This window comes from Camelus dromedarius, chromosome 13, assembly GCF_036321535.1.
Source record: "Camelus dromedarius isolate mCamDro1 chromosome 13, mCamDro1.pat, whole genome shotgun sequence".
Classification (NCBI taxonomy): Eukaryota; Metazoa; Chordata; class Mammalia; order Artiodactyla; family Camelidae; genus Camelus; species Camelus dromedarius.
The window spans coordinates 31,042,071-31,068,171 of NC_087448.1; the positions used below are offsets into that span (position 1 = coordinate 31,042,071).

A 26,101-nucleotide genomic window follows, 5' to 3' on the forward strand; every position below is an offset into this window, starting at 1 on the left:
TAGAATTCTTACAAATGAAATTAACAAAATAAATTTGATTCTGTCTGTATTTTATCAAAGAAAATCTCATTTTCAAAAAGCCTACATCTTGTCTTTAACATACTCAGATGATATTTTAGCAATATGACTGCAAATTATGAATAACCAAAAAATATATATCCTTTATATATTGTGATCTTAAACAAATTCAGGAATTCAATAAAGTGGGGTCTTTGGTGACAACCTGAGGCACTGAGTAAAATATTTATTGTGAGAAGGATTTTCTAAGTGCAAATAACTTCTTTGTAGGCTTATTTCTTTGCTATAAATTCCCCATTATTCAGTGATACATTCACATTGTTTTAACATAATATATTTGGAATACTTTCCATTACCCAATTGTTGCCATTTGCTTCCTGATGACAGACCTCAGAGATGGTACTTATCAATGGTAGACTGCCCCTAGTATGGGATAATGTCACATGAGACTTTGCCAGCAGGCCACTGCCTTTCCAGGGTGATTCTGTATGGCCAGGTCAAGTAAAGGTCAAGTAAATGGAGTACATGGCTGCTTCATTAAAAATTAGCAATATTTTAAATCATAAATGGAATTTTGAATGTTATTCATAATCACTCTCAAGACTTACTCTGAAAGCCACGATCAATGAATGAAAATTTTGATAACATAAATCTCATCACACTTCACCATGTCCAATGGTGATCCATGCAACAATGTGAAACTGCTATCAAAGACCTTCTTGTTGAAGCACATGTTCATCTTTTAAAGTCAACTTCAAAAAGTCATAATTTTTCTTTATATTTTATAGGTGTCAATACATTATTTTAATATTTAAACAGCAGTCACATTTTCTACCTAGAATGTCTAACTGTCATATTTTCTTATTAACTGAGATTTCCATAATTTACATATTAATGAACAGTACATTTATTTTAAAGCATTTCAATTTAGAGACAAGATGCAGAAAGACAGAGATCAATTTTTGTTGAACAACTTCTATAGGCTGGGCCCGATGATGAGAGATGTAATTTATTTTCCTCAAAACCTTTGAAAATGTTATAATCTCTGTTTTATGGATTAAGAAACAAAGTCTCTGAGAAGTTTTGAAAATATCTCAAGTTAACACAGTAAGCAGCAGAGCTGGAATTCAAATTCAAGTCTTATTGCACCAAGAGTAAGCCCTATCTGTATCATTGTAAGATTCTGGTAGATTTTAATAAAGCCCCCTCATTTAGTCAAGATTGGAAACTCATCAATATAATTCTCCTCTCAATGCATATCCTTACGTTTTTATTATTTCAGTTTCTTCTTTCTGGACTTTCTCCAATTCTATTATTTTTTCTTTATACTATTTTGAAAGAATCCCAAATCATGGATACCAGAGTTTTATAAAAATGTACATATTTTTGTTTTTGTTATGCACATTAAAAATGTTAAATTGATGTACAGAGTTTCTATATCTTTATGAATCTTTTTTTCTTTTAGCTAATATTGATGTAGATCCCTGTTGAAGAAATAGAGTAGATAATAGATAACAGTAAATGTTTTATTCAGTTGATTTCCAAGAATCCGTGGGTATTTACAATCATGTTTTATTCAGAGGTATGTAACTCTCTGAAGTTAAATCATAGGATAAAATTGACTCCAGTGTCAGAAAAATTGAAACTTTGCATTCAGGAAGTTCAAATTGCAGGTTAAATGCAGAATACCAGATGAGCCAGAAGACAAGAATACTGAGTTAATCGTTAGGGTGATTGGAGCTAGACTGGTGGAAAACTTAAACTGTGGAGGTGATCCAGATGCAATTTCTGGGATATATGTCAATTGACCACCTCCACTGATAATATAGATTAAAATCTCCAATTTTACTTGGGATATGGTATTGTTGGTTATAAACCTTTTACCTTAATACCTGCAGTAAGGGATCAGTGTGGTATGGTACTTTCAAAAGATCTAGATCTTAATTCTGAAAATGCTTAAGACTAATAAAAAAATTTGTACAGGTTACATCATTGTTTTGACCTTTAGGTGAATAATCTAGAAAAGAATACTGCCTACCTCTCCCGTCTTTCAAAATTACTTCTTCCCACAGCATTCATTATGTCAAGCCCTTTCCTAACCTAGAGTATTTGCACATAACATTTCTTTTTCCTCTGTTTTTCCCCATGGTTTGCTGCTGCTCATCCATCAGGACTCAGCTTTGCTATCAGTCCACAGAGTCCTGCTTTCCTCTTGAGAGCCAGCATGACTTATAAAGTGAAATAACATATGGCAAAGCACTTAAAAAAAAAATACAAATCCAGCACTGTAATTTATGTCCTTTTACTAAATACCAATTCTAATGCTAAATTCCTAAATTAAATTAAGGTAGCACCTCTGTCTGAAAGCAGGTATTAATACTACCTAGCTTATTTCCAGAATTCATTAATGAATGATCCTTGGCTAGATCATCGAGTCTTTCTGACAAAGAAGAAAATAATCCTGAATGAGGTATTTCTTTCTTTGGACTCTTGCACTTTTCCAATCTAATCCCAGTAACCTTTTAAAAAAATCTTAAATGATACATTATTTCACTGCTCAAGACCCTTCACTAATTTTCCATCATAGGCACAATTGAAATAAGAACTCTATCCTGTGAGTTACAGAGTAACACCATCTCGGGCCTCTCCTGGCTACATGCTCACTAAAGGTGGCCTTTGTGTTCCTCCCGTGTCACATGTTTTTTGCTAAGTGGCTTTCAGGAGCCATTCTTTCTCTGGTTTGCTCTTTTGCCTGCCTTTATGTTGATTGTTTTCCTCTATTTTTTGCATTTTTATCTCTTTTGTCTCTGTCTCTTCATCCATGTGTGACACACACACACACACACCACACACACAAACACATTTCTGTCTTTCAGATAAGGTGAACTTCATAGAGGGCACTTCTGCAAGGACTCTATATAAAGTAGAGAACTCTCTGTGCAGTATCATCTGCTATCTCACCATGTTGATCACTTCACAACACTTACCAAAATGTTTGTGTTTGTTTTTGGTTAGTTTAGTTGTTTATAGCTTTTCTCCCCAAATAAAGCATAAGCACTGTGTGGACAATGGGAAGCCCTCTTCCTGTTGCACATTATAGGCGCATAGCAAGCGCTCAATAAATATAAACTCCATGATTGAATAGATTCCAACAGTTTAATAACACCAAGTAAAATAATTGCTCATTTCTCCCTCACAGTCTAAATTATTACTAATAATTTAGCTATTTTAATATTTGGCAATCTTAGTCTAACTAACTGGCTGGTTAGTCAAATCGCTTATTTTGTTGAAGATCATGAGTAGATCTTTCCTTATTAATAAATTTATTTTTAAATTATAATTCTCCTGGACCTTTCTGAAATCATTGAAACTGTTTATCACCACCACCCTAAAATTCCCTTCTCCAGTGTCTATCCTTGGAATCCCCATTTTCAATAGGAACCGTAGTAGAGATTGTTTGTGTCAACAATGCCTCCCCAAATACCACATTTTCAGTAGCAATAATAAAACAACAACAATTAAAATACTGCAGCTCAGTGAAATTCAATGCTCCCTATGAACTGACTCCACTTAAAGTTTCAAAACTTTTTTTTTGATGTCTAGCAAATGTTCCTCACCACATAAACTCATCTAATCTCTCTCAAAAAGAAATACAAGTCCAATTACTTGTTTTTACTTTAATGTTGCTGAGTATATTTTTCCTTATGACACGAATCCCTTTCAAACTCCATGTGTGTTCATGTGTGTGTAAATGTATATGTGTATATATATAGACACATATATATACACATATTGTGTGTTTGGATGGGACGCTATAAATTCACATGGCAATAAGTGCTTTATTCTGTGGCTTTATTGGAGAACAAAGCCCAAAGCAAAGGAGAAGAGGCTCTCGAATGAGTTACTGAAACACAATCAATCTTATGTTAAGGAAGTAGGCAACTTTCGGAGTTATGTTGCATAGGAAAATTAAAATTTACAATCCTCCATAACCTGTAAAATTTTCTCTTGTTACAAACAAATAGACTCCATCATGGCTGGTTAGAGTCTCCAGAACTGTGTGATTAGTAACTTGACTTCTCTATGCTTCATGTTTGCATATTTGGGAAACAGGCATGTAAAATAACTGTGAAGAATTATCTGCAAAAGCTGTAGATACGTTATAAGAATTAGAAAAATATTTAAAACATCTCATGTGGTGGGTTAGTCATAATTTAAAATCTTTCTTTGTGTGTGTTTGTTTTGTACCAAAGTAGGTCCCTATCCCCTCACTGCACAGGACTAAGTATACAGCCAGATCTCAATACTAATTGATTGATTTATTGAAATCTCCTGTGGTTTCAATTAGTTCTGCATGGCTAGACATTTTTGTGAGGGTCAGAAATCCATAGTCTGGGTTTTCAATGCTTATACAGAAGGATAGATTTGTAGCAGTAGATCAGAAATAATGAATGAATCTTCTGCTAAGCTTGTTCTATTGGATGGAAGTGTCAATCTTAAATTCCCCAAGCAGGAATCTAGAAACTCAGAGAAAACTTGAAGTCTATCCTGTGATACAAGTTCTATCTACTCATCTATTATATTCACATAAACAGCATTAATAAATGAAGAAGCAATATTTATTGATTGAAAGTTTGTTTCTTCAAAACAAATTAAAATTTTTTGATATAATATAGCTAACATTCCTCTGCCAAACCAGCAGTTTGACTAGCAAACATTCTTTCTACATTGAACTGAATTTTTACTACAAATAAAAGTACAATGATGTCTTCTAATGCATCATATCTGGTGGTTAATACACATAAATTCTATGTCTGTAGCTCAGTAAATATCTATGGACAGACAAGTTCCATAACTGGCAAAATGGCCTCTATTTTCCTCAGTAAACTTTATTGTTTCACTCACACTATTAAGAATTTACATAACACACCAGGATTTCTGTTAATTCCTCACACTCCAATGCCAATGATATTTTTTGTAATCTCTAAATTACTTTATTTATTCATTAACTTCTCACTATCTTTCCTAGTTACATGAGAAAGTAAAATTAATTTAAGTGATTTGTCAACTGAAGCAAGTATTTTTAGTATATTTCTCCTACTGGAAATGGTTTTAGAACATACTTTTTAAAAAGACATTTGTGAATACTGACTCTTCCTGTAATAAAATTACGTGAAGATGATTTTCAGTGTTTGTCATTCACTTGCGAAACCCTTAGGTTACCAAGAAAAGTAATGCTGTGATTAGTCAGGAATCATATATTGTGACTACTCAACTACACAGTAAGTCGTAGTTTTTACAAAATGTTTGCAAAAGTTGCGAGACGAACTATTGAAAGTTTTAGTTCCAAAATTCTGTCTACACCAAGATGAAGGTTTATGAAATTTGGAAATCATTTCAAACTAAATATAAATATCTACAATTACTTAAGCACCAGCAAAGTTCCAGTTGGTCAGCAGGTTTTATTTTATTTGATCCACACAAAAGTCTAAAGAAGTAGTCTCCCCTGCTTAACGTCTATTTTACAGATGAGGAAGCTGATACTCAAAGAAATTAAAAGCTTAGCCCAAAACCATACAGCTAATAAGTAACAGAGAAGGATTTGGTTCATGGTTTGATTTCAAAGCCTGTGAAGTTTCCAATCTGCAATATTGCTTCCTAATCAAAATGCAAAAGGAGAAATAAGGCACATAATACTTTGCAAGTGTTTTAATTTAAACATTCTCATACAAATCATATCTGGAAATATTTTATACACCTGCAATAAATTTCTAGCTAGATATTCTACTTTCTCAATTGATTACATACTTTGTGCTCCCATGGTATATTGCACATGTCTGTATAACACTATTAATATTACTGTATTACTCATATTATTGGTCTATGCATACTCAGATTTGTATCCTCATTACTTACCACTGCTCTTGGCAATTTGACAGTGATCAATAAGCATTTATCAAATGAACAAAATATATGATAACAAAGCTTTCAACTTTTAATTAAATTTTATTTTCCTCCAGAATCCAAATTATAAACTCTTCAGGAATCATGCCTCAAAAGGATATGGTGCAAAATTTGACATGTGTTAGTACTAAGCCCTTAGGATAAACTTGATCATGTACATAGTAACATTGGGCAATGTGTGGTGGCTGGGATTCAAAAAATAAGGGAAAACGAATCTTTCCCTCAGAAAATAGCCCATCTTTTATTCTGCCAACATGCCTGAAATTTTGAAAACAATGACAGTTGTTTTAAAAAGAAATTTTTAACAGTAGATGCTCTTAAGATATATAGACTCATGCAGAAGCCCAATTGATAACAGGTAAAAAGCAAGATTGTCTTCATTCAAACTGGGGTGCACACCCCAGGCTGTGACTCCTTGCAGCGCCCCTAACATTTTTGGCAAGCCCTATAAAATGATAAACAACTTTGAGTATACCTTTGGTCAGATTTTAAAAACTCTGGGGAAAACACAGTTCTTTATAAAATTTTGATGAAATATAAATTATTGTATGTGGTTGAAATAGCTCATTAATATCTGGGCACAACTTAAATTATGTGAGCATCCTATGTCACTGAACAAGACCAGAAAAAAAAAATTGAGGAATAAGTTCTCTTTGGGGAGCAAAAAAAGGACAAGACTTTGTCAAAGATAGATAGTCTAGAAAAAGGAAAAAAAAAATGGACTGTGAGCTCTGAAGAAAATCTATTCCCTAAAAATGCATGACTTTCCCACAATGCCTGGTGCACACTGATATCATCTCTTACCTGCTTTATTACCATAGCATTTGTTTGTTTGTTTGTTTTTGGCGGGGGGAGGTAATTCAGTTTACTTATTTATTTTTAGAGGTGGTACTGGGGATTGAACCCAGGACAGCGTGTGTGCTAAGCATTCACTCCACCACTTGAGCTATATCCCCCCGCTTGCTACAGCATTTTAATGTCTTCTTTTCCCTATCTTGCTTTCTTCTGTTTATTCTTAACATGACTGCCAGAGTTCTTAGAAAATAAAAGCCAGGGACAATCACACCAGTGCTCCGCACCCTCCAATGTCTTCCCATGTCATTCAGAATAAAAGCTAAGCTTCATGCACTGGCCTGTAAGATCCTCTAAGCAACCTGGTGCCTGCTGCCTCACCTCCCCTTTGTGACTGAGTTCCAGGTGATACAGCCCCTTAAATATTCCAAAATTGATCACGCCCAAAGGCCCTTGCTTTTCGAATCCCTCTCCTTGGGGTACCGCCCCATATGCAGGAACAGCAAGGGTTTTTACTTCCTTCTGGACACTGCTGACGTGCCACCTTATCAGTGAGGTTTGGCCATTCAGACTACTTAAATGTCAACCCTCTTCCCATCAAAATTTTCTATAATATTATCCTATAATGTTACCTCCATAGATGTCTTCATCTTCTGATATACTTATGTACTTGTTGAATTTTAATTTGTAGCCTTCACTTCAAAAATGTAAGCTCAATGATTTTGGGTTACCTTTTCTGTTTTTTTTAATTGGCACATCCCTCTCATTTGAACAGGGCCTGGCACATAATAAGTGCTCAACCACAAGAACAAAATGTTTTTGAATAAATGAAGCAATGCATGAGCAGATGCAATTTTTGTTTTTAATGTAACCAAAAGTTATAAATTTAAATGTTAAGACTTTTGGAATAATTTTAATAGTTATAATGAAAAACATGTCTAAATATATTGTACATTGCATTGCCTCTTTCTTAAAATGAACATGCAGAATATATGCCGTATTTTTAAGTTTTAGAGTCCTTTAGAAACATGACTGAAATATTCCAGAAATAGTTTTTTATAATTCTATTTGCTCTTATAACAGATAACTCCAGACACAAAGTTTTATAATACTTTTCTTTAAATATATATATTTTTTGTTTCTCCTTCACTAGTGCCTTTCCTTCCCTATCCCCCAAATTGGCCATTATTATTCATTCAAAAGTAATGTAGATTAATTTCCTGGCACTGTGTTAGATACTATGAATTCAATATTAAGTAAGACATGTTCTCTGCCCTCTAGAACCATTCTAGTCTAGTAAAATAATCTCCAGCTTTCAAGAAATTATTTGCCAAAGGAGATATTATACAGGTATGCACATGTGCAAATAACATAATAGTATTAGAATGCTCACTTTTGAGAATGCTAGAAGTCTCTCTTATTAGAGCAGAGAAGATTTATAGATAATTATGAGCCTCTGAACTCTGAATCACACAATTCATGAAAGGATATTCAGAATACTAACCCATAATAAGTGTATCTTTAAAAAAATTATTCTTGTACATGATAGGAAGAAAAATATAGCTATGGAGAAGTGTCTGAGAGATAATAAAAGAAAATATTTTGGAAAGTAGAGTTTTAAATTTATTTTTCTTATATTAAGTCCTTTATAATGACTACCTAATAAGATTTTTATAAGGGCTAAATGAAACAGCTGTCTGGCATTTAGTGAGCTATCATAAAATTATTGTTCTCATCTTTCCCAGATCATTATTTGAGAAGAAAACACTGATAACATCTAAAAAATTCTATTATCTTTAACTATTGGAGAAAATATTCTATCTTTAATCTGAGAATCTACTTAGTATAAATAGTTTTAAAGAATCTAATATAATCTGCAAGTTCAGCTTTTGTTTTCCCGCTGTCATCTTCATTTATAATTTTGTCCTAGAAGTACACACTAAGATTTTAAGTAGACTAAACTCTTAGGAACTTTATATAGTGTTATGATTTTCAGATTTATCTGTCCTAATATTGTTCAGACTTTACAGTATGCCTGTATTTAATACATGTCATATTTTCCCTGTTCTATAAAAAAGTGAGACTTTCCATCTTTAATGATGGCTAATAACTAGCATAACATAAGAAGAGAGAGGTCCCTGTCATTGCAGGAGACAGGTTCTAGGACAAAGTGTTGCTTGGTTGGTTAGCATCCTACAAGGCTCTCAAGTTATGTTCTTTTGGACTGAGGACCAAAATGCATCTTGACTGGTAGTAAGAGTCATGAAAATATACTAAATACTTTGACAAGTGATATTCACATTTAAAATGAGAAGCCTATTTACTTGTAGTTAACAATGTCCAGAAGGAATCTAATTTCTCAGAATAAACTTCTTGAAGCTCTTTGAATGTATACTTTATGTTAGATACCTTATCAGAATTGTGTTTAGGTGAATGAGACCTTAGCTTCTTAAGCCATGCTCTTTTTGACCCTAGATTTTCAGAAGACCTGGTAACAATGCAGATGAAAGAAAATATAAAATTTTGTCAGATGTGTTTTGAGATGGAAAGAAAGTGCAGAGATCTGACATGACTTTTTGTAATTTTTTATAATTTTCAACAGCACATGTCCAAAAGAGACATGTCATCCACAAAGCTGATTAACCACAAAGTTCATTCACAAAGTTCATTCAGGGTTGGCTTAAAAGAAAAGGGCACTTTCAGGTCTTCTAAGCAGGAAAAATATAATTGTAACAATTTTGAAACTAACATTTAAAATTTCTGCTATTTTATTCATGTTTACATGGGCATCATAAATGCTATAATTTCCAAATCTTTATTTTAGACACTAGAATCGTACTATTTTATTTTGATCTTAATGGTTAAAACTTCAGGGGACACACACATTGCCTCACGATGATAATGGAAAATTTAGACACACCATGAAAAATAATGAAATTACTTTTTACTATGTAAATCTTAATACTTCTGAAAATATGAAGTTTTAGTTAAGCAGTTTCTCTTTAAAAGATTTCAGTGTTATACAAAATGGGTATAATGATATTCCCAAATGTTTTTTACAGTAGAAAACGTTTTTGAAAAATAATTCTATGTATTAAATATTTCTATATCTATGTTAAATATACCTATCTATAGCTATATATTTATATTTATATATTTTCAGAACAATTTCCATAAAAGAGGTAAGTGTTCCTTAATCATCATATTGACCTGAGCAGTAAGATTAACCAGCCAGGACCTAGTACAAAAGTCAAAAATAATGAATTTTCGCTTTGGACATTCTGCACACAATTTTGGAAAATAAAAAGATACCTAAATGAAATCCGGGTCATCATTACATGAATGCATTCTTTTAGTGCCATTTTGAATTCCTACATTCATGCAATCAACTTAGTAATTTACATATGAGAATTTCTCAAGTATATACATTTACTGCCTGATTCAAATCAAAAGGTCAAATAAACCAAAGAGGTAGAGCAGATTAAAATGGCCGCTGAGGATCAATTAACACCCACAAATGTTTAGTAAGCAGTCACTTAATTGCTATTTAACTAAACTATAAACACACTGTAATGAAGATTAATAGATTTTAAACAGGTTATGTTTATTTGTTTCAGGTAGGACCCCTTGATATTATACAGGAGCTCACTTAACTTTAGTGCTATACGTTATTATGTTTCATTCATTTTTTTGGAAAGAAAATGTCATTACAGAACTATTTTCATTTAATTTCCACCACTCATTTTAAATGATATTTTCTAGTAATGTACATAGATACGTTTCATTAAAATCAAACAAAGATAACAAAAACAAACAAAAATTCAGGAGACTTTAAGGCCTGAACTTTCAAATTGGATAATAATTACCTGTTCAAATGCTTTTGCTGAATATTATTATGTAGAGGCAACTTACTAGACATTGTAGAGGGCTGTCAGAAAGTTTCAGGAGGATCAGAATTCACTTTTCCTGAGGTAAGCACACATCTAATTGAGTGTTTTTACAAAATAATTACTGAAAGAGATGTCTTCCACCAAGAAAATGCTTGGACCCAAATCCAATTTGGTTTATTGCTTAAATGTTTGAGCTGTGGGAACTTTCAGTAAGGCACATTTAACATCCATGTTGGATTTAATAACTATGTGAAGGAAGAGTTTTATATATGTGTATATTAGTAACTGAGCATCCTCTGAATTTATAAATCCTGATTAGTCTATTTTGTTAAGATTTTTGTCAGAGAACTATGGCAATAATATGAACACTCATTTCAAAGACCCTAATTGACAGAAATGACAGTTCAATTCAATTAAACAATAGGATTAGAAAAACTGAATTGATTTTCGTCTTTAAAACAAAGTATAATGTGATTTTTAGAATTCTTAAAAAGTAACCTTAATTATGTCTCTGTCCTCTTCCCTATAAGCTTGGGAATCTTAAATCTTAATTTAATTGACTCAGAAGTCAATTATAAATTATGACTGGCTAAACAATCATCCTTTTGTTAGCTCTTACAAAGTCAGTTGCAAAAAGTCTAGTTCTTCCATATTTTCTACTACTTGGCATTGGACCTAATATGCTGTAAGTGCTCAGTTAAACATTTTTTTTAGTTTGAATAGTAAATAAATAAATGAATGAATGCAATATTTCACAAGGAATATTTTTTTAAGGATTTTTCTAATATATGAAGGTAAGCCATGATAGCAAATTATTTTTTCTTTTACTTCCTCCCTGCCTTCCTCCCTGCCTTCCTCCCTGCCTTTCTTTCTTTCTTTCTTTCTTTCTTTCTTTCTTTCTTTCTTTCTTTCTTTCTTTCTTTCTTTCTTTCTTTCTTTCTTTCTTTCTTTCTTTCTCTCTTTCTCTCTTTCTCTCTTTCTCTCTTTCTCTCTTTCTTTCTTTTCTTTCTTTCCTTCCTTCCTTCCTTTCCTTCCTTCCTTCGTTTCTTTCTTTCTTTCTTAATTTCTTTCTTCCTTCCTTTCTTTCTTTCTCTTTCTTTTCCCCTTCATTTTTCTTCCTTTCCTCCTTTTTTCTCTTACTACTTCATTTTTTCATTTCTTCACAATAATAAAACAAGAATGATAAAGTTAAAAAATATTAAAAAGCAATTATCTTCTTCAATCATTTCACCTTTAATATAATCTCAGGCATAATTTTTTTCTAAATTCTATATATTTTACTTGATAGTTTAGATGAATTTCATTTAAATACATCCCAGTAAGGGTGATTATTGTAAGCAGATTGATAAATATAGAAAAGTAGCTAATTTAAATAACAAGTTGAGTGTTTTAAGCATACCAAATATTACTACAAGACTAATAAATATATGTTACTCATCATCTGTTAAATATGCCTTAATATTTTAGTTCATGTTCCTTCATACTAAAATTCAATATACATTTCTTTTGAGTCATATAAATCACTGACCTTTCAATAGTTAACTTTTAAGCTGTATAATAATAATATTGGCATTGGAAACTGAAAAAGGAATAAAAAATGGAATTTCAAAATAACCACAAAGATGAATTTTAAATTACACTTTTTAAATGGTTATAGGTTAAGGAAGAAACTATAGATATAGTGTTTGTGTTATTTTATATAATACTTATAATATATATATATATTTATATCAGATATTTTATATTATTTATATTAAGGTAAAAATTACATCAAATTAGAAAATCCACAAAGCATCAATTTCTATAAAAATCAGTTAATTATCTGTACTTCGTATTTCTATATTACCTCTGATGGAAAGTTCTCTCTGTCCTAATGCTATGTGTAATTTCATACACTGTTTTCTTCCCTAAGGGAAATACTTGATTCAGTTCTTGGATAAAAATGATCTGTCACTATTGTTTGCTTTAAAGGGCTTTTTGCTTTTTTTTTTTTTTAACACTGAATACTGAAAGTAAAAATCAAGGCACAGGGGATTGCAGTCCAGCTGTTGTGGCATAAATCAATATTTAAAATACACAATACTGATTTTTTTTTCTCTGAAAGTAGAGATTTTGTGTGCTTAATTTCTTGTGTTATTAAAATGTCCAACTTTGTCTAGGAAAGACTTCAAATTTCGCTTTGGTTTCTGTTTAAGTTTACTGCCCAGCAATGAGGTAACAGAAGAGTAACATAACTGCACTTTAACGTTTGATTCCTGTGCCTGTTGGGGGTTGCTGAATGTGTGAATTTCATGAATGATCCAGAACCATATTCCTTATTGACTTAGGGAAACTGCTACTTCTCTGACTCCATTTGCCTTTAGCAAAGGTGCCTGGGTTCTATTTTAATGGCTCATTAAAAGAAAAGATGAAAAATTTCTAAGTAGTCATAGAAAGTCATAGGTCTCATCATTCCAAATAAAAGGGAAATTCATCTTTCTTTATTCAAACAAGAGACTTTTTGCAGAATAGTAGTCTTTGGATATATTCATTTATTGCCTAAACTCTCCCATACATTTTATGTCATGATTTATGTACTAGAAGTTCATGCCTTGAAATTATCTTTTATCATTTTATTCCACTTCTTGGTTTACTCTGAGAACAGCTTTCATTCGAAGGCTATGCACCAAATGCACTGATTTTGCAAAATTCGTTCCCTGTGCTCAGATGCCCATCTTCAAATTTCTACCGTGTTCCTCTGGCCCCCAGGGTGAAGCATTGCTTGAGTGCATTAATGGCAGAATCACAATGTAATTGTCAGAATGGTGGCATCATCACACTTTGACGCCAGCATCCTCATTTCTTCCTTCTCACTACAGAGAAACTAAGGCTAAAGGTTAAAAGATGCGGTTTATTAAATAATTCAAGCCATTAACCTGCAACCTGCAAAGCGAAGGCAGCCTATTAAGTTTACGCTGCCATGATTCATGTTTGGTGTTTACTGATGCTAAAGCATATTGCCTGTTTGCTTTACTTTTATTGCTACGTAGTAATGTAGTGAGGAAGGAGAATGAAAAAAGGTGACAAGATCCACGCAAGGGGACAATAAGAGCAGCAGACTCACTTGCATAAAGAAGATTGAAGCCTTCCCTCCCTCCCTCCATCTCTCGGTATAGGCCCCAGTGCACATCTGCGTCACTTACGGGGGAGGAGGCGCTGAGGCAGAGAGAAAATTGTACTGTGAGGACCTTGACAGCTTCACCGGCGGGCTTTTCCTTTTGCCTCCCTATATTTTCTGGAATATTTATTTTTTTCTCCTTTACAAACTGACTAGATAAAACCGCCCCTCTTCGCTTCGCAGAAGGCATTTGACTTTCTCAGAGATAACAGCAAGCTCTCAGAGCATCCTCCGAGAGCCCAGGGACAGGGGCGCAGGTGCACCGAGAAGGCTGGGGGGTGCGCTTCTTGGCGACTTGGGGCTCTCTCTCTCTTTTTCTCTCTGCGCTCTCCAGGCACTGAACTCTAAGCTGCAAGGATAGGAGAGCCGACAGCTTCCCGACTGAGGCTCTGCCACGGGTGCATCCCAGGGAGGTGTATACAGCTACCGCCGCCTCCCGAGCTTGCTTCGGAGTGCGCAGACCTCCCTCCCTCCCTCGAGCATCTTCACCATCAGGGTCTCCTTCCCCGCGGTAACCACGGGCCCCTTGAGCGGGGATCGAGGATTTTCAGCCCACTACGTCCCTCTCCTGCCTCTGCCCCCGGCCCGTTGCTCTCCCAGCGCGCAGGTCCTGCGGACCTGACCGCCGCTGAGCCGCGCTGCTCTGCTGTGCGCGCTCCGGTCTTAGCCTGGCAGGGCGCGCAGCCGCCTCGCCCCGTCTGCTCCCGGGGTGCAGAGGGCACCTCCCGCCTCCTCCTCCAACCCCCACCCCCCCGGCTGCGCTGGCCTCTCCCACCCGCTGGCCCGTCCACTCCTGCGCCAGCTGAGGTCCCTCTGCCTTCCTTGCGTCAAACATGTCAGGCTCTGGGCGAAAAGATTTCGATGTGAAGCACATCCTGCGACTCCGCTGGAAACTCTTCAGCCACCCGTCTCCGTCCCCCGGCGGCCCGGCGGGGAGCAGCTGCCTGCAACAGGACAGCAGCGGCAGCTTCGAGCACTGGGGACCCAGCCAGAGCCGCCTGCTCAAAAGCCAAGAGAAGAGCAGCTTGAGCACTTTCTGGAAGAAGCCTTCCTCTTCTTGCTCCTCTTCTTCGTCTGCTTCCCCGTCCTCTTCCTCCTCTTCCTTCAACCCACTGAATGGCACACTGCTGCCAGTGGCCACAAGGCTGCAGCCAGGGGCATCCGGGCAGGGCACCCACCAGCCGGCGAGGACTCTCTTCTACGTGGAGTCCCTAGAAGAAGAGGAGGTACCAGGCGTGGACTTTTCTGGACCACACGAGAAAGGACTTGTCCTGCAAGAGCTCAAAGTGGAGCCGGCCAACTCGAGCCAGGCAACAGGTGAAGGATGTGGACACAGGTACAGTAAGTCCCCATAGGGTATCCAAGCATCTCCCAATTTCCACTCGTCCCCACCCCACCCTCGTGTGCTTTGATTACTAAGTTACTAAGTTTAAAAATTTTTGGGTTGACAATTTTGGTTCAGAGATACCAGCCTGGTTTTTAATACCCAAGTTGTAATCTCATTAAAAGTTTCCTCATTAATTTCTACTGGCTCATGGATATTGTTTTCCTTTTTGTAAGTTTTCAGAGGTGTAATCACAAATTGAACAGAGACGAATTTTGGTAAATCTCCAAGTGGCATGGTTCTCATATATCTGAGATTATAGTATTCTTCTGTCATCTTCTGTCATTAAATGACACATGTCAGTCTTCCAGTGTTCTGATGTGAGGTGAAACTTCCTTTATGGACAATTCAAATGCATTTCATACAGTGGCCTAGAAACTGACTTGGCAGGTTAAGTAGGATCCCTGTGGCTTGAATCTATATTCCAGGAGTAATGAGGTGAACAAAAGGAGACCACAGGACAACATTATCTTCTTTTTTCCCCAGGAAAGAGTGTTACTGTTCTCTATCCCAGCCCCCCAACTACTTGGTGTTGGTTCTCCTTTGCCTTGTTCAAAGTCTTAGAATTAAACTGTTGCTAAGGTCCTTTGCATTCATCTGTCCTGATTTCTTGGCTTGGTATGGAATTTTGCATCTTTGGTAAGCAAGCCAAAATTTATTTCTTGTTTATTTCTAATATCACACTTCTCTGTGTACATTTATTCTACTTTTAAGACATCGAAAATCTTCTCACACATTAACTCCTGAGTTTTACATTTTTAAAGAAAGGACTCATTCAGCACTAGATAATTACTACTTTGGGCATAGAGTGAGAATATGAAGAAATTTGCATTTTAATTCACATACTGGAATATAGGATTGAAGAAGAAATACAGGAGAAATATAGGAAAATGATAACGATTCTGTTAATAAAATGTGTCTTTCAATTAAAAATTAGAAACAAGCAATGTTTTAAACTTTTGGTTGGTTGAATCAGCTTCTTATAAAATTGATCAAGTCACAAAAGAGCACACACAAAAAAATAATACTACGTGTTCTTCAATTATGTTGACAAATTTGAAGCTAGGGATATAAAAATTATCTTTAAAATTTTTCAATTATATGAATTATATGGATTTGAATTTGAATTTTAAGAGCCTTGAACATAATCTAATAGGTGAAGACATGTAATATGTAAGATTATTATTTTAAAGAGAGAGAAGTTTAATTGCAATCTTCAAGTATGAGAAAGTTTTTTCCATATATGGGAGACACAAATGTAACTTTATCTTTTATTCAATTAAGTAAGATATTTTAACAAAATGGTTATAACTGTGGGTGCCATTAATACTATGAAGTTATTTGATTTATGTATTCACTAGTTACCTATAGTTTTAGATCTATTTTTAAATAAAATATGTTGAACTTCACCCCCTTTAGTTGAGTAAATGTAAAACTTTTTTTTTTTTTTTTTGTTTTGGTAAACTTAAAAACATTTAGCAATTTACCTTATGTATTTAGAAGAAAACCAGCTGGGTTAAATATTACTAATTACTACTTTATTGAAACTATTATTTTTGTGATTCAGTTCAGAAAAAAATAGATTTTTTTTCAGTTACATAATGTCTTCAAATAAGCTAAAAAATCTGATCCTCTGGGGATATTAATGTTTAATAATTTAAAAATCAAATTTGCTTTATAAAAATAGATTTTTAAGTAAATAAGGCATACTTGATATGAGTAATTTCAGAAGACTGTCATGTAAGTTGAAGAATTTAGAAGTACTCATGGAGTATTGACGTAAGAAATTATAATAAATTAAAACCTTAAACCAATAACTAATAGCTCAGTTAGGGTTAAAACACCCATCAGATTTAACTTCCAGTCCTCGCTTTTGAATATACATTAGTGTTTTTATTCACAAAGAATTGTAAATTAAAAGAATTCTGAAAATAAGCCAAGAATTACCCCAAATTATCTTTACTTTTGGAGTGGTTTCCTGTGAGGTCTTGCATGTATAAAATACTGAAAATCAGGTCTAATTTTATTTCAAAATTCTTTTTAATGCTTAATTCATTTAGATAAATTTGAATTTCTCACTGGATAAATCAGTCAGCACTGATGGTAATTCTCATAGATTTTCTTAAACATTCATAGATCATTGGTTCTGTGCTGATTGACTGGCACCATGCTACTTAACTTAGCAATAATATATAGTCACTGTCAATATATATTATTCTATTGTGTTCATTTCTCAGAAAGGACAGCACTTTAAATACTGAATGGAAAATAGCATGAAACATAATTAGTAATGGGGAATGACTTTTATTTCTATCATAACCTATGCAGGAAATCTGCAGTGTACATAATGACAATTGAACACGTAAACTGTGTAAACCTGCATGATCATTTTGATTACTTGGGTCATTATGCTATCACCATTCTGTGATGTGACATTTGATAGTTAGCATTTTGTTTTATCAGTTCTGACCACTCTGCTAAGTTAATCTTCACATATAGAAAAGAGGTGGTCCCTTTTCTCTTTCTTCATTTTCTTATCTTCCCCTTTGTTCATTTCGTCTCACACTAGCTAGGAGCATTGTTTTAGACAAGTGAAAATAACTCAGTTGGTTTAATTTGTTGTCCAAACAGCAGCTGGAGGATGCTCAGTGGAAAGCTGCTTATAACCTCCGAATTCTGGAAAGGTCAAATTACCATCGTGTTAAAACATAAAGGTAGCAGGAAGACAGTGGTAAACTGATTTATTGCTGAAACTCAGGATTTGTGGTATCCCACCCTACCAAACACATATAAACAAATCTCAGTATTCTTCTACCTTAGCTGTGGCACCATTAAGAATCCTAACTCTGACAGTCATAGGCTCCTGTCCTATGCTGTGAATCATTTTTTCCCTCTACTTGACTGTCTGAACTTAGTTGTTGAGAACATACCATTCCCTAGCCATTCGGTTCACTATATACTTCTGGTGTGCATATTTTTTGTCCAAAATTCTATATGTGATAAACTAAGAGACCAAAGAGAAATATTTATATTCTTGCAGTTTATAGTGATGTGAGTGGGAGAAAAGATGTCACGTTGAACTGCTTGCTTTTTCGGTTTTCTCAATTCTCACTGAGTGTAGTCATCTGATTCCATGGGTTCATAAACTGTATTTTAGAGTTGCATCTCAAAGCCTAGACCCCACCCCCGCCCCCACCTCTAGTCGTGCACCACCACCTCTCCACTTGACCTCTCTGATGGATCTCACAATCACAGTATAAATACAACATGTACGGAACTGAGCTCACAGTCGCCCTTCTCTCTTGCTCAGTTTGCTTCTTCTCTATCTCACAGAATTTCTCTCCATGCATTAGGCTGCACAAGCCAGAAATTCAGGATCATATTTGCCAACATCTTCTTTCCCCTGATTTTCAGTGTTCCACTAAGTCTTGTCACTTTTACTTCAAAAGTGTCCTCCCCTGAGTCTGCCCCATGTCACATCATCTCCATTGTTGGCATCTAATTTTAAAATTCTATCCTTCAACTTAACTTCTGCAACTGCCATCTGCATCTTCTTTCCTCATTAATTTTGCCACCTGTAATCCTTTCTCCACACTAGTCAATGGAAATTATAAAATAAAAATCTGAACTATTTTGCCACATCCTGGCTCTCCTTTTATTTTTCAAAGCATGTCCACCACTGACAGTCCATCCCATGGACAGCTAGGTCCTGAAAGAGCTGACCCTTGTCTGCCACCTGACCCTTCGCTCACCTCCCCACCACCACTGCCGTCTTCCAGATGCAGTGTTCTTTGTGATCATTTTTCTCAACCTTTGGGCCTCACAAACTTGTTATGGACTAGTGGCTTTCCTTCCTCTTCCCCTCCTTTTCTGGGTTCATTCCTATTCATTACTGAGATGTCTTGAATAAAATTTCTGTATCTTTCCCGGAGAGGTATTCACTGATACCCATGGAAAATTATTTTTCTTAATTTTTGATTTATTTATATCCCTTCCTTTTATGTTCTTAGGGTAAGTACCCTCTGTCTTCAATGTCTTACTGTAACCGTATGTTAATACCCGTGTTGCTCTTTTTTTGTCTCTAGCTGTGATTGCCCAGTGGACAAGGTGTTTCTGTTTTGCTCATCATTTATCCCAATCACAGAGCATGTAGTTACTCAATAAAGACTGCTGAGTGAATAAATATTTGTCATAATCATAATGAGTGACATTGATTAAGAACTTGCTATTTGTTAGGTAGCATGCTGAATATTTATATTGTGCAATTTAATATTTAGAACAGCCCTATGATCCTGGTACAATTATAAATCCCTTCGTTAAGATGATTACATAATCATTTTATGATTATGAGAAGACTGAGATATAGACAGGTAATTAATTTACCCTGAATCACAGGATTGAAGGGAGTAGAGCTGAATTTTTAGTCCTTGCTATATGACTCCTGACACCATATTCCAGGCCACCTGGCCAACTCTTCTTTCCTTCGGCTTAAACAAACAAACAGAACAGAAGAAAAGGGACTCCAGCTAAGATTATGCTGAAGCAGTTCTCTTGTTCCATTGGTGGGAATGATGCCTGTGTCTGAATGTTTAAATAGGCTTTTTAAAATGATAGTGATGGACAACACCTGATAAGGCTCAGGCCAAGACGACTTAGCCTGAGTTAAAAAACAATTATTTCCTGAAGTCTGGTTCATTCAGTGCATTTTCCTTTCTAATTAAACAAAAATATAAGAAAATAACCTAGACAGAAAAAAACTCATTTAACTCTGGAGCCCAAAAGAGAGCTTTATGATAGAAAATCTGCTTCTGTAGGTCAGAACAATTAATACAGAGAAGTGTCTCAGAGAGAACACGCCATTAGAATCTCATGGAGATTGGTGGTATTTATTCAGAATGAAAAGAAATCAGCCCTGCTTCAGTTAAAAGGAAAAAAATAACTTTAAAAATGGCAAGGTACTATTTCTTCAAGATATTTAGTTCTCAAACTATACTTCTATGGAACACTAAAATAAAATAATGTTCATATTTTCCCCATGACCTCAATTCCATAGTGAAAAAGTATATGGGTTAATTTTACTCAGTTGTATACCTTCCTTGCTAATTTATCTTATGCTTGGGTGTTATACAGCCTACTAGTGTCTTAGCCAGAAGTACCAAAAATCAATGCTTTGTTTGGGGAAAGGGTTTTTTTTGTGTGTTTGTTTGTTTAGTTGGTTTTTATGTTTTACTTATTTTAGGATGGATTTATCAATATTCTGTGTTGTTTACAAAGAAGCTCACAATTTCCAAGTGCCCTCCCCTCTGAGCAAGTTTGCTTCAGGCAAACTAAGATGATCATAAAGGAAAAAGCAATGAGATCACTAGGTTGGATTTGCAGGTACCCGAAACTCCAGAGCTATCTGAGAGAAAGATGTGAATATAAATGCGAGATAAAATAAATACAACTCTTTAATTATAACAAACGATAAAAACCTCTTCACTAATTGAAGAACCATGTTCTGACTTTCATTGATAAATTTCTAATGAATATCTTATTAACTAAATCTTTAACCTCTTTAAGGTATTAGTTTAAATAATCTTAAGAATAATAAAGAAATCCTTACTATCCAATCAAAATCAACATTTGGTTACTATAGAATATAATATTGATCAGATATTTATTTTGTTGGTTTATTTTTCTAAGTCTCAAAAAATAATTTGTGTATCTGGAGGATGATATACATCTAACAAAAACATGTTAAGTCAAATTTCATTGTTTTTGACCAAGAACTTGTAGAATTTACCGAAAACTGAGATCTGCAGGATATTTTAAAGTTATATCAAGTTCCTGAACATGAAAATGTATATTTTAAGCAGAGTCTCACAGTAATGAGACTTTATTGATTTTATTTTACCATTCAAAGTAACTGTAGGTATTTTTGTGGTACCCGTAAAAAAATGCTCTGGAATGTACATATTAGATTAGACCAGATAATAATTAATTTATCTTTTTACATTTAAGATAAGATTATTCAAAACTGTGAAGAAAACATATGATATAGACATAGATAATCTGAGCAGAATTAAATATTTGTAGATCTTGTAAAGTGTAGGTAGAAAACCTGTTGAACAATGTTGGTTTGTTGCTAACTACCTTTGCTGAATTTTCTGGCCAGAGTTTGAAAAAAGATTGATCTAAATGTTTATGAAAGCATAACAAAGTTGAGCTTGACCAGAGAATATGTGTACTGTGATTTTAGGATCCCAACAAAAATCTGTTTTGAATGGTAAGCCGATGAGGCAGATCATTTTGGTTGAAGATCATGTACCAGAAATGGTGAAGAATCAATAACAGTAGAATGGAATTAGTCAATGTTAATCCTAAATTCAGCTTTTCCTATTCCTTAGGTGACCTTAGTCTAACTGATAACTGATTGTCATAGGAAATCTTTCAGTTTGATTTCCTGTCATACTTGTTTGTAACACTGGGTAGATTTTCTTGACCCCTTTTTTCTTAGTGATATTGATAGATACCTCTTCATGCAAATCAGCATTTTCATGTTGGTTGAAATATGATGGGAAAACTTTAAAATGGGATCAGAAAATTGGGAGAGTTTATACTGCATGAGGGGAAAGAATCACACTATTTTATAGCTTTTCAAGAGGTGAATGCCAAAATCTCTTTGTATTGACAATAAAATAAATGGTTTTGTTTTGTTTATTTCTTTAGTAGATTTTAATTGTGCTAAAATGTCTAAGTTGCCTCTTCAGGTCAGTATTCAGAAATATCACAGTTTCAGAGAAAATGGAAAAATAGCTCTGGACAGAACAACTATTTTTGAATTTATATGTTTAAATTTATGAATATAAAAACATCCTGACTTTCTAAGTCTGAGACTTAACTTTGAACTCTACTATTTTGAAAATAAATTTGGAGTAGTTTTTATCATTTGTAATAAAATTTAAGTATGATTTCTACTTTTCCAGTTACCTTACCTTTGAATGCTAGTATGTAATTTCAGTAGAGAAGTTGACACAAATGAGTACCTAGATATTTGCTACTTGGTGATCCATTGATGATATTTAAACATTTATTGGTGTAATTTTTTTCTCAAAAAGCATAACATTTTTGTATTATAATTATTTTATGATTCTGGTTTACAGTGGTTTTTATTAGAATAGTAATTTGTTATTAGCAATAGGAATATGCTTATATTAACTGCCTAGGTATAAGAAAATTTTAAAGAGCATTCAGGATTAAAATAATCCTAAGCCAAATAATCTAATAATTTTCTAAAAGTCGGGATATAGGAAGAGCTGAGATTTCTGCTTCTGGCTGAGTTAGAAAAACAAGGACTAGACTTACACTCTCACCTAAAATAACAACAAAGAATGAAATAAGGAAAGAAGTGGAAGATAAAATGAATGAGTAACGGGAAGGAAGGAAAGAAGAAAAAGAAAGAAATGAAAAGGAAAGAAAAAAGAGGACAGACTATATATGAAATAACATTTTCAAGACACTGGACATCAGACACTGAAGGAGGGTGATTCCTGAGATGTGCAAGACAAATGAACACTGATTGACCTAGCTCACTGTCTTCAGAGAGATTCCAGGCACTGACAGGGGAGAGGAAACTAAGCAGAATGTGAAAACCAGACTGGATTGAAGAGGTGTAGCTAAGGAAACTAAGGCAGTGAGACCTCAAAGGACTGAGTGCCTTAATAGAGAGCTGCATAAGGAGAAAGTTCCAGAAATCTGTGGAGGGGACCTTTGAGTACTGAACAGATCAGTATTCAGTAGAATAATGACAAGTACATATGTTTAAGAAAACTACCCAAGTTTTGGTAAAGAACCAGAATTAGGGGAAATAGTACCTGTTGTTAACAATCAGAATGGAAAATCTCATGATTCATGGGAGTAGGTAAAGTACTTGGAGAGGTGTTAACTCAGTAATGGGAAATAACTAGCCCTAGTGTAAGCACTGCCATGGTTCCATTTAACAAATCTTAACAGCAAAACTCAAAAGTATCAAAGGTTTCCAAGTAATGTAACAGTGCCCTAGAACAAAACTGAAGAATAATTCACATATTCAGAAATATTCAGTATCAAAGAAGGCAAATTTTGCAGTGTCTGACATCAAATTTAATATAAATAGACAACAAAGAAGTGGAAAAATATGAGGAGACAATTCAACAAATTAAAACTGACCCAGAACTGTAGCAAAGTCATTAAAACCTTTTCATGATATTGAAAAACAATATTCCATTTGTTCAAATAGTTAACTAGGTCATAGTAGATGTAAAAAGATCTATGTCAAACCTCTAGACCAAAATAAATTACAATGCCTGAGATGCAAACTATACTGAATGAAATTAATGACAGAGCAGAAATAGTAGAAAAACATGGTGACCTTGAAAAGAGCAATGAAAAACAGCAATAAAACCAAAATGAAACAAGGCAGAAAGCTCCCATAATTTTAAGAGGCTTAATGAATATATATTTGGAATTCCTAAAGGAGTGCAAAAACTGAAGGAGTCAAAAAAGTATTTGAAGAAATAGTGGCAGAAATGTTTCAAATTTTATGAAAACTAAAACCCCATAGATTCAACAATCGTAATAAATTCTAAGCACAAGAAACATGAAGGGAACTACCATAAGGCACATTTTAATCAAATTCTCAAAACCAATAATAAGTAGTAAGATATTAAAGCTTCCAGAGAAAGCACATGTTATGTAGAGAAGGATAAAAAATAAGAATGATGGACCAGTTTTCATTGGAAATGATGCAAGGGATCAAGTGATAGGTGGAACAACATATTTTGAGTACTGTAAGGAAAAAAAAAAGTCCATCTGAAATTCTATATATACCCAAAGTATTTTTCAAAATGAGAGTGAAGTAATTTTTTCTCCAGACATAGAATAGTTGCAACAGTTCATCAGCAGGAGACAAATATCAATGAAAACCCTTTAGGCACAAGGAAAATGACACCAGTTGGCACAAAGGAATGAAAACTACCAGAATGGTAAATACATGGGTAAACATTAAAGTTCTTCTTTATTGTTTAAATCTGGAACATTTGAATGATAAATGATGGTTAAATAAGCAAAAAAACACTATAATACGAGGCTTTTACAATATGTGTAAGATAAATGTATGACTACAGTAGCATTAAGACTGGGAGGGTAGAAATGCCAAGTATAGTATTGCAAATTTCTTACATTAAATGTGAAGTGGTATATCATGTGAAGTGTAATATAAATCCTAAAGGAACCACTAAAGTAACAGAACAATGATAAGTAGCTAGTAATCCAACAAAGGTAGAATACTCTCATAAAAATTATTCAGCTAATCTACAAAATAAAAGAAAATGGGAGCAAAGATGGGGCAAATAGAAAATGCACAGAGCAATTATAGTCTGAAACCTTACTGTATCAATAATTACATTAAAAGTAACAGTTCTATACATCCATAATGAAAAGGCAGAGATTATTAAATTGTATAAAAAGCCAGGCCCAAGTATATTCTGCTTACAAAGAATACACTTTAAATATGAACACAAATATTAGTTAAAAAGAAAAAGATGGAAAATACATAGCATGGTAATAGTAATCCAAAGAAAGCTGAATGGCTCTATCAGTATCAGACAAAGTATCTCAGAGAAAAGAATATTAATCTGATAATCTATGAAAAACCTAGAGCCAACATCATAATGTTGAAAGACTAAATGTGCTTCTTCCAAGATCTGGAACAAAATGAGAATGTCTTTTCTTACCGCTTTTACTCAAAATTGTATTGGAGATGCTAGTCAGTTCAACAAAGAAATAAAAGGAAATAAAAAGCATCTATGTTGGAAAGGAAAACTTAAACTAGTTTTATTTGCATATAAATTGATCATCCATGTAGAAATAAATAAACAATGTAGTTTTTATTTGTAGATATAATTAGAAAAAATTATGAAATTTACAAAAAAGAGCTTTCAAGGTACAGGATACAGATCAATATACAAAAGTTAATTGTATTTCTATATACTATCAAGAAAGAAAGAAATTTTCAAAAATAACGTATTTCATAGTAATATCGATAAAGTGTGAAATACTCAATGTATATGACAAAAGATGTGAAAGACCCATGCTCCAAACGACAAAACCAGGCAGATAGAAATTAAAGACCTAAGTAATGGAAAGATATGTCATGTTCATGAATCAGACGACTTACTGTTAGTAAGATGTCATTTCCCCTCAGTTGATCTGTAAATGTTACACATCCCCCAAGAAAATCTCTGCATGTTTTTTTTCTTTTTGTACAAATTGACAGGCTCATTCTAAAATCCATTAAAAAATTCAAAGGAATTAGAAAAAAATAAAAACTTGGAAAAAAATGAAATTTGAGGGCCAACACTTACTGATTTCAGACTTGTTCTGAAGCTACTTTATTAAACTAGTATTGTACCAGGGTTACAATACATAAAGAGATTAATGAGAAGCAGATAAGATATTGATATGGTATCTATATAACATACTTTATGCCATAAAAAATAAACAGCTGTTCATTGAATACTTCTAAATGAATGGAAAAAAATGTTATGATGAGCCAAAGAAACTCAACTATGTGGCATATTTCTTCTAAATATTTACTTACTGTAAGTCAGATAATCTTATCCATTGTGTTGATTATTCATATTTTGAATAGAAATTTGATTCTAACATGCCTTGATTCATACAGTGGAGTCAAACACCTCTCGAGTTTGACATATGCTTTAAGGAGTCATCCATTGATAGTTACCTTGCAGAACTTGATAATGAAATAGTCACACTAAGATTTTGCTGCCATCTTGGCAGCAGATGAGAAAGAGGAGAAAGGTGAATAGTTTTATAGCAAATATCTCTGCAAAGAAACCTCAGAAGTTCTTGCTG

At 34.1% G+C, this 26,101-nt stretch overlaps 1 protein-coding gene across 2 annotated transcripts in view; it reads left to right on the forward strand.

Annotated features, from left to right (window-relative positions):
- Positions 1 to 13,979: 13,979 nt before the first annotated feature.
- The window catches only part of KLHL1 (kelch like family member 1), a 328,782-nt gene continuing 316,660 nt past the window's right edge, over positions 13,980 to 26,101 (forward strand). For both annotated transcript variants that reach the window (XM_010978777.3, XM_064493097.1), the window contains exon 1: positions 13,980 to 15,157. In XM_010978777.3, coding sequence (XP_010977079.1) covers positions 14,655 to 15,157 — 503 coding nt within the window. In that variant the 5' untranslated portion in view covers positions 13,980 to 14,654. The remainder of the gene's footprint in view (positions 15,158 to 26,101) is intronic.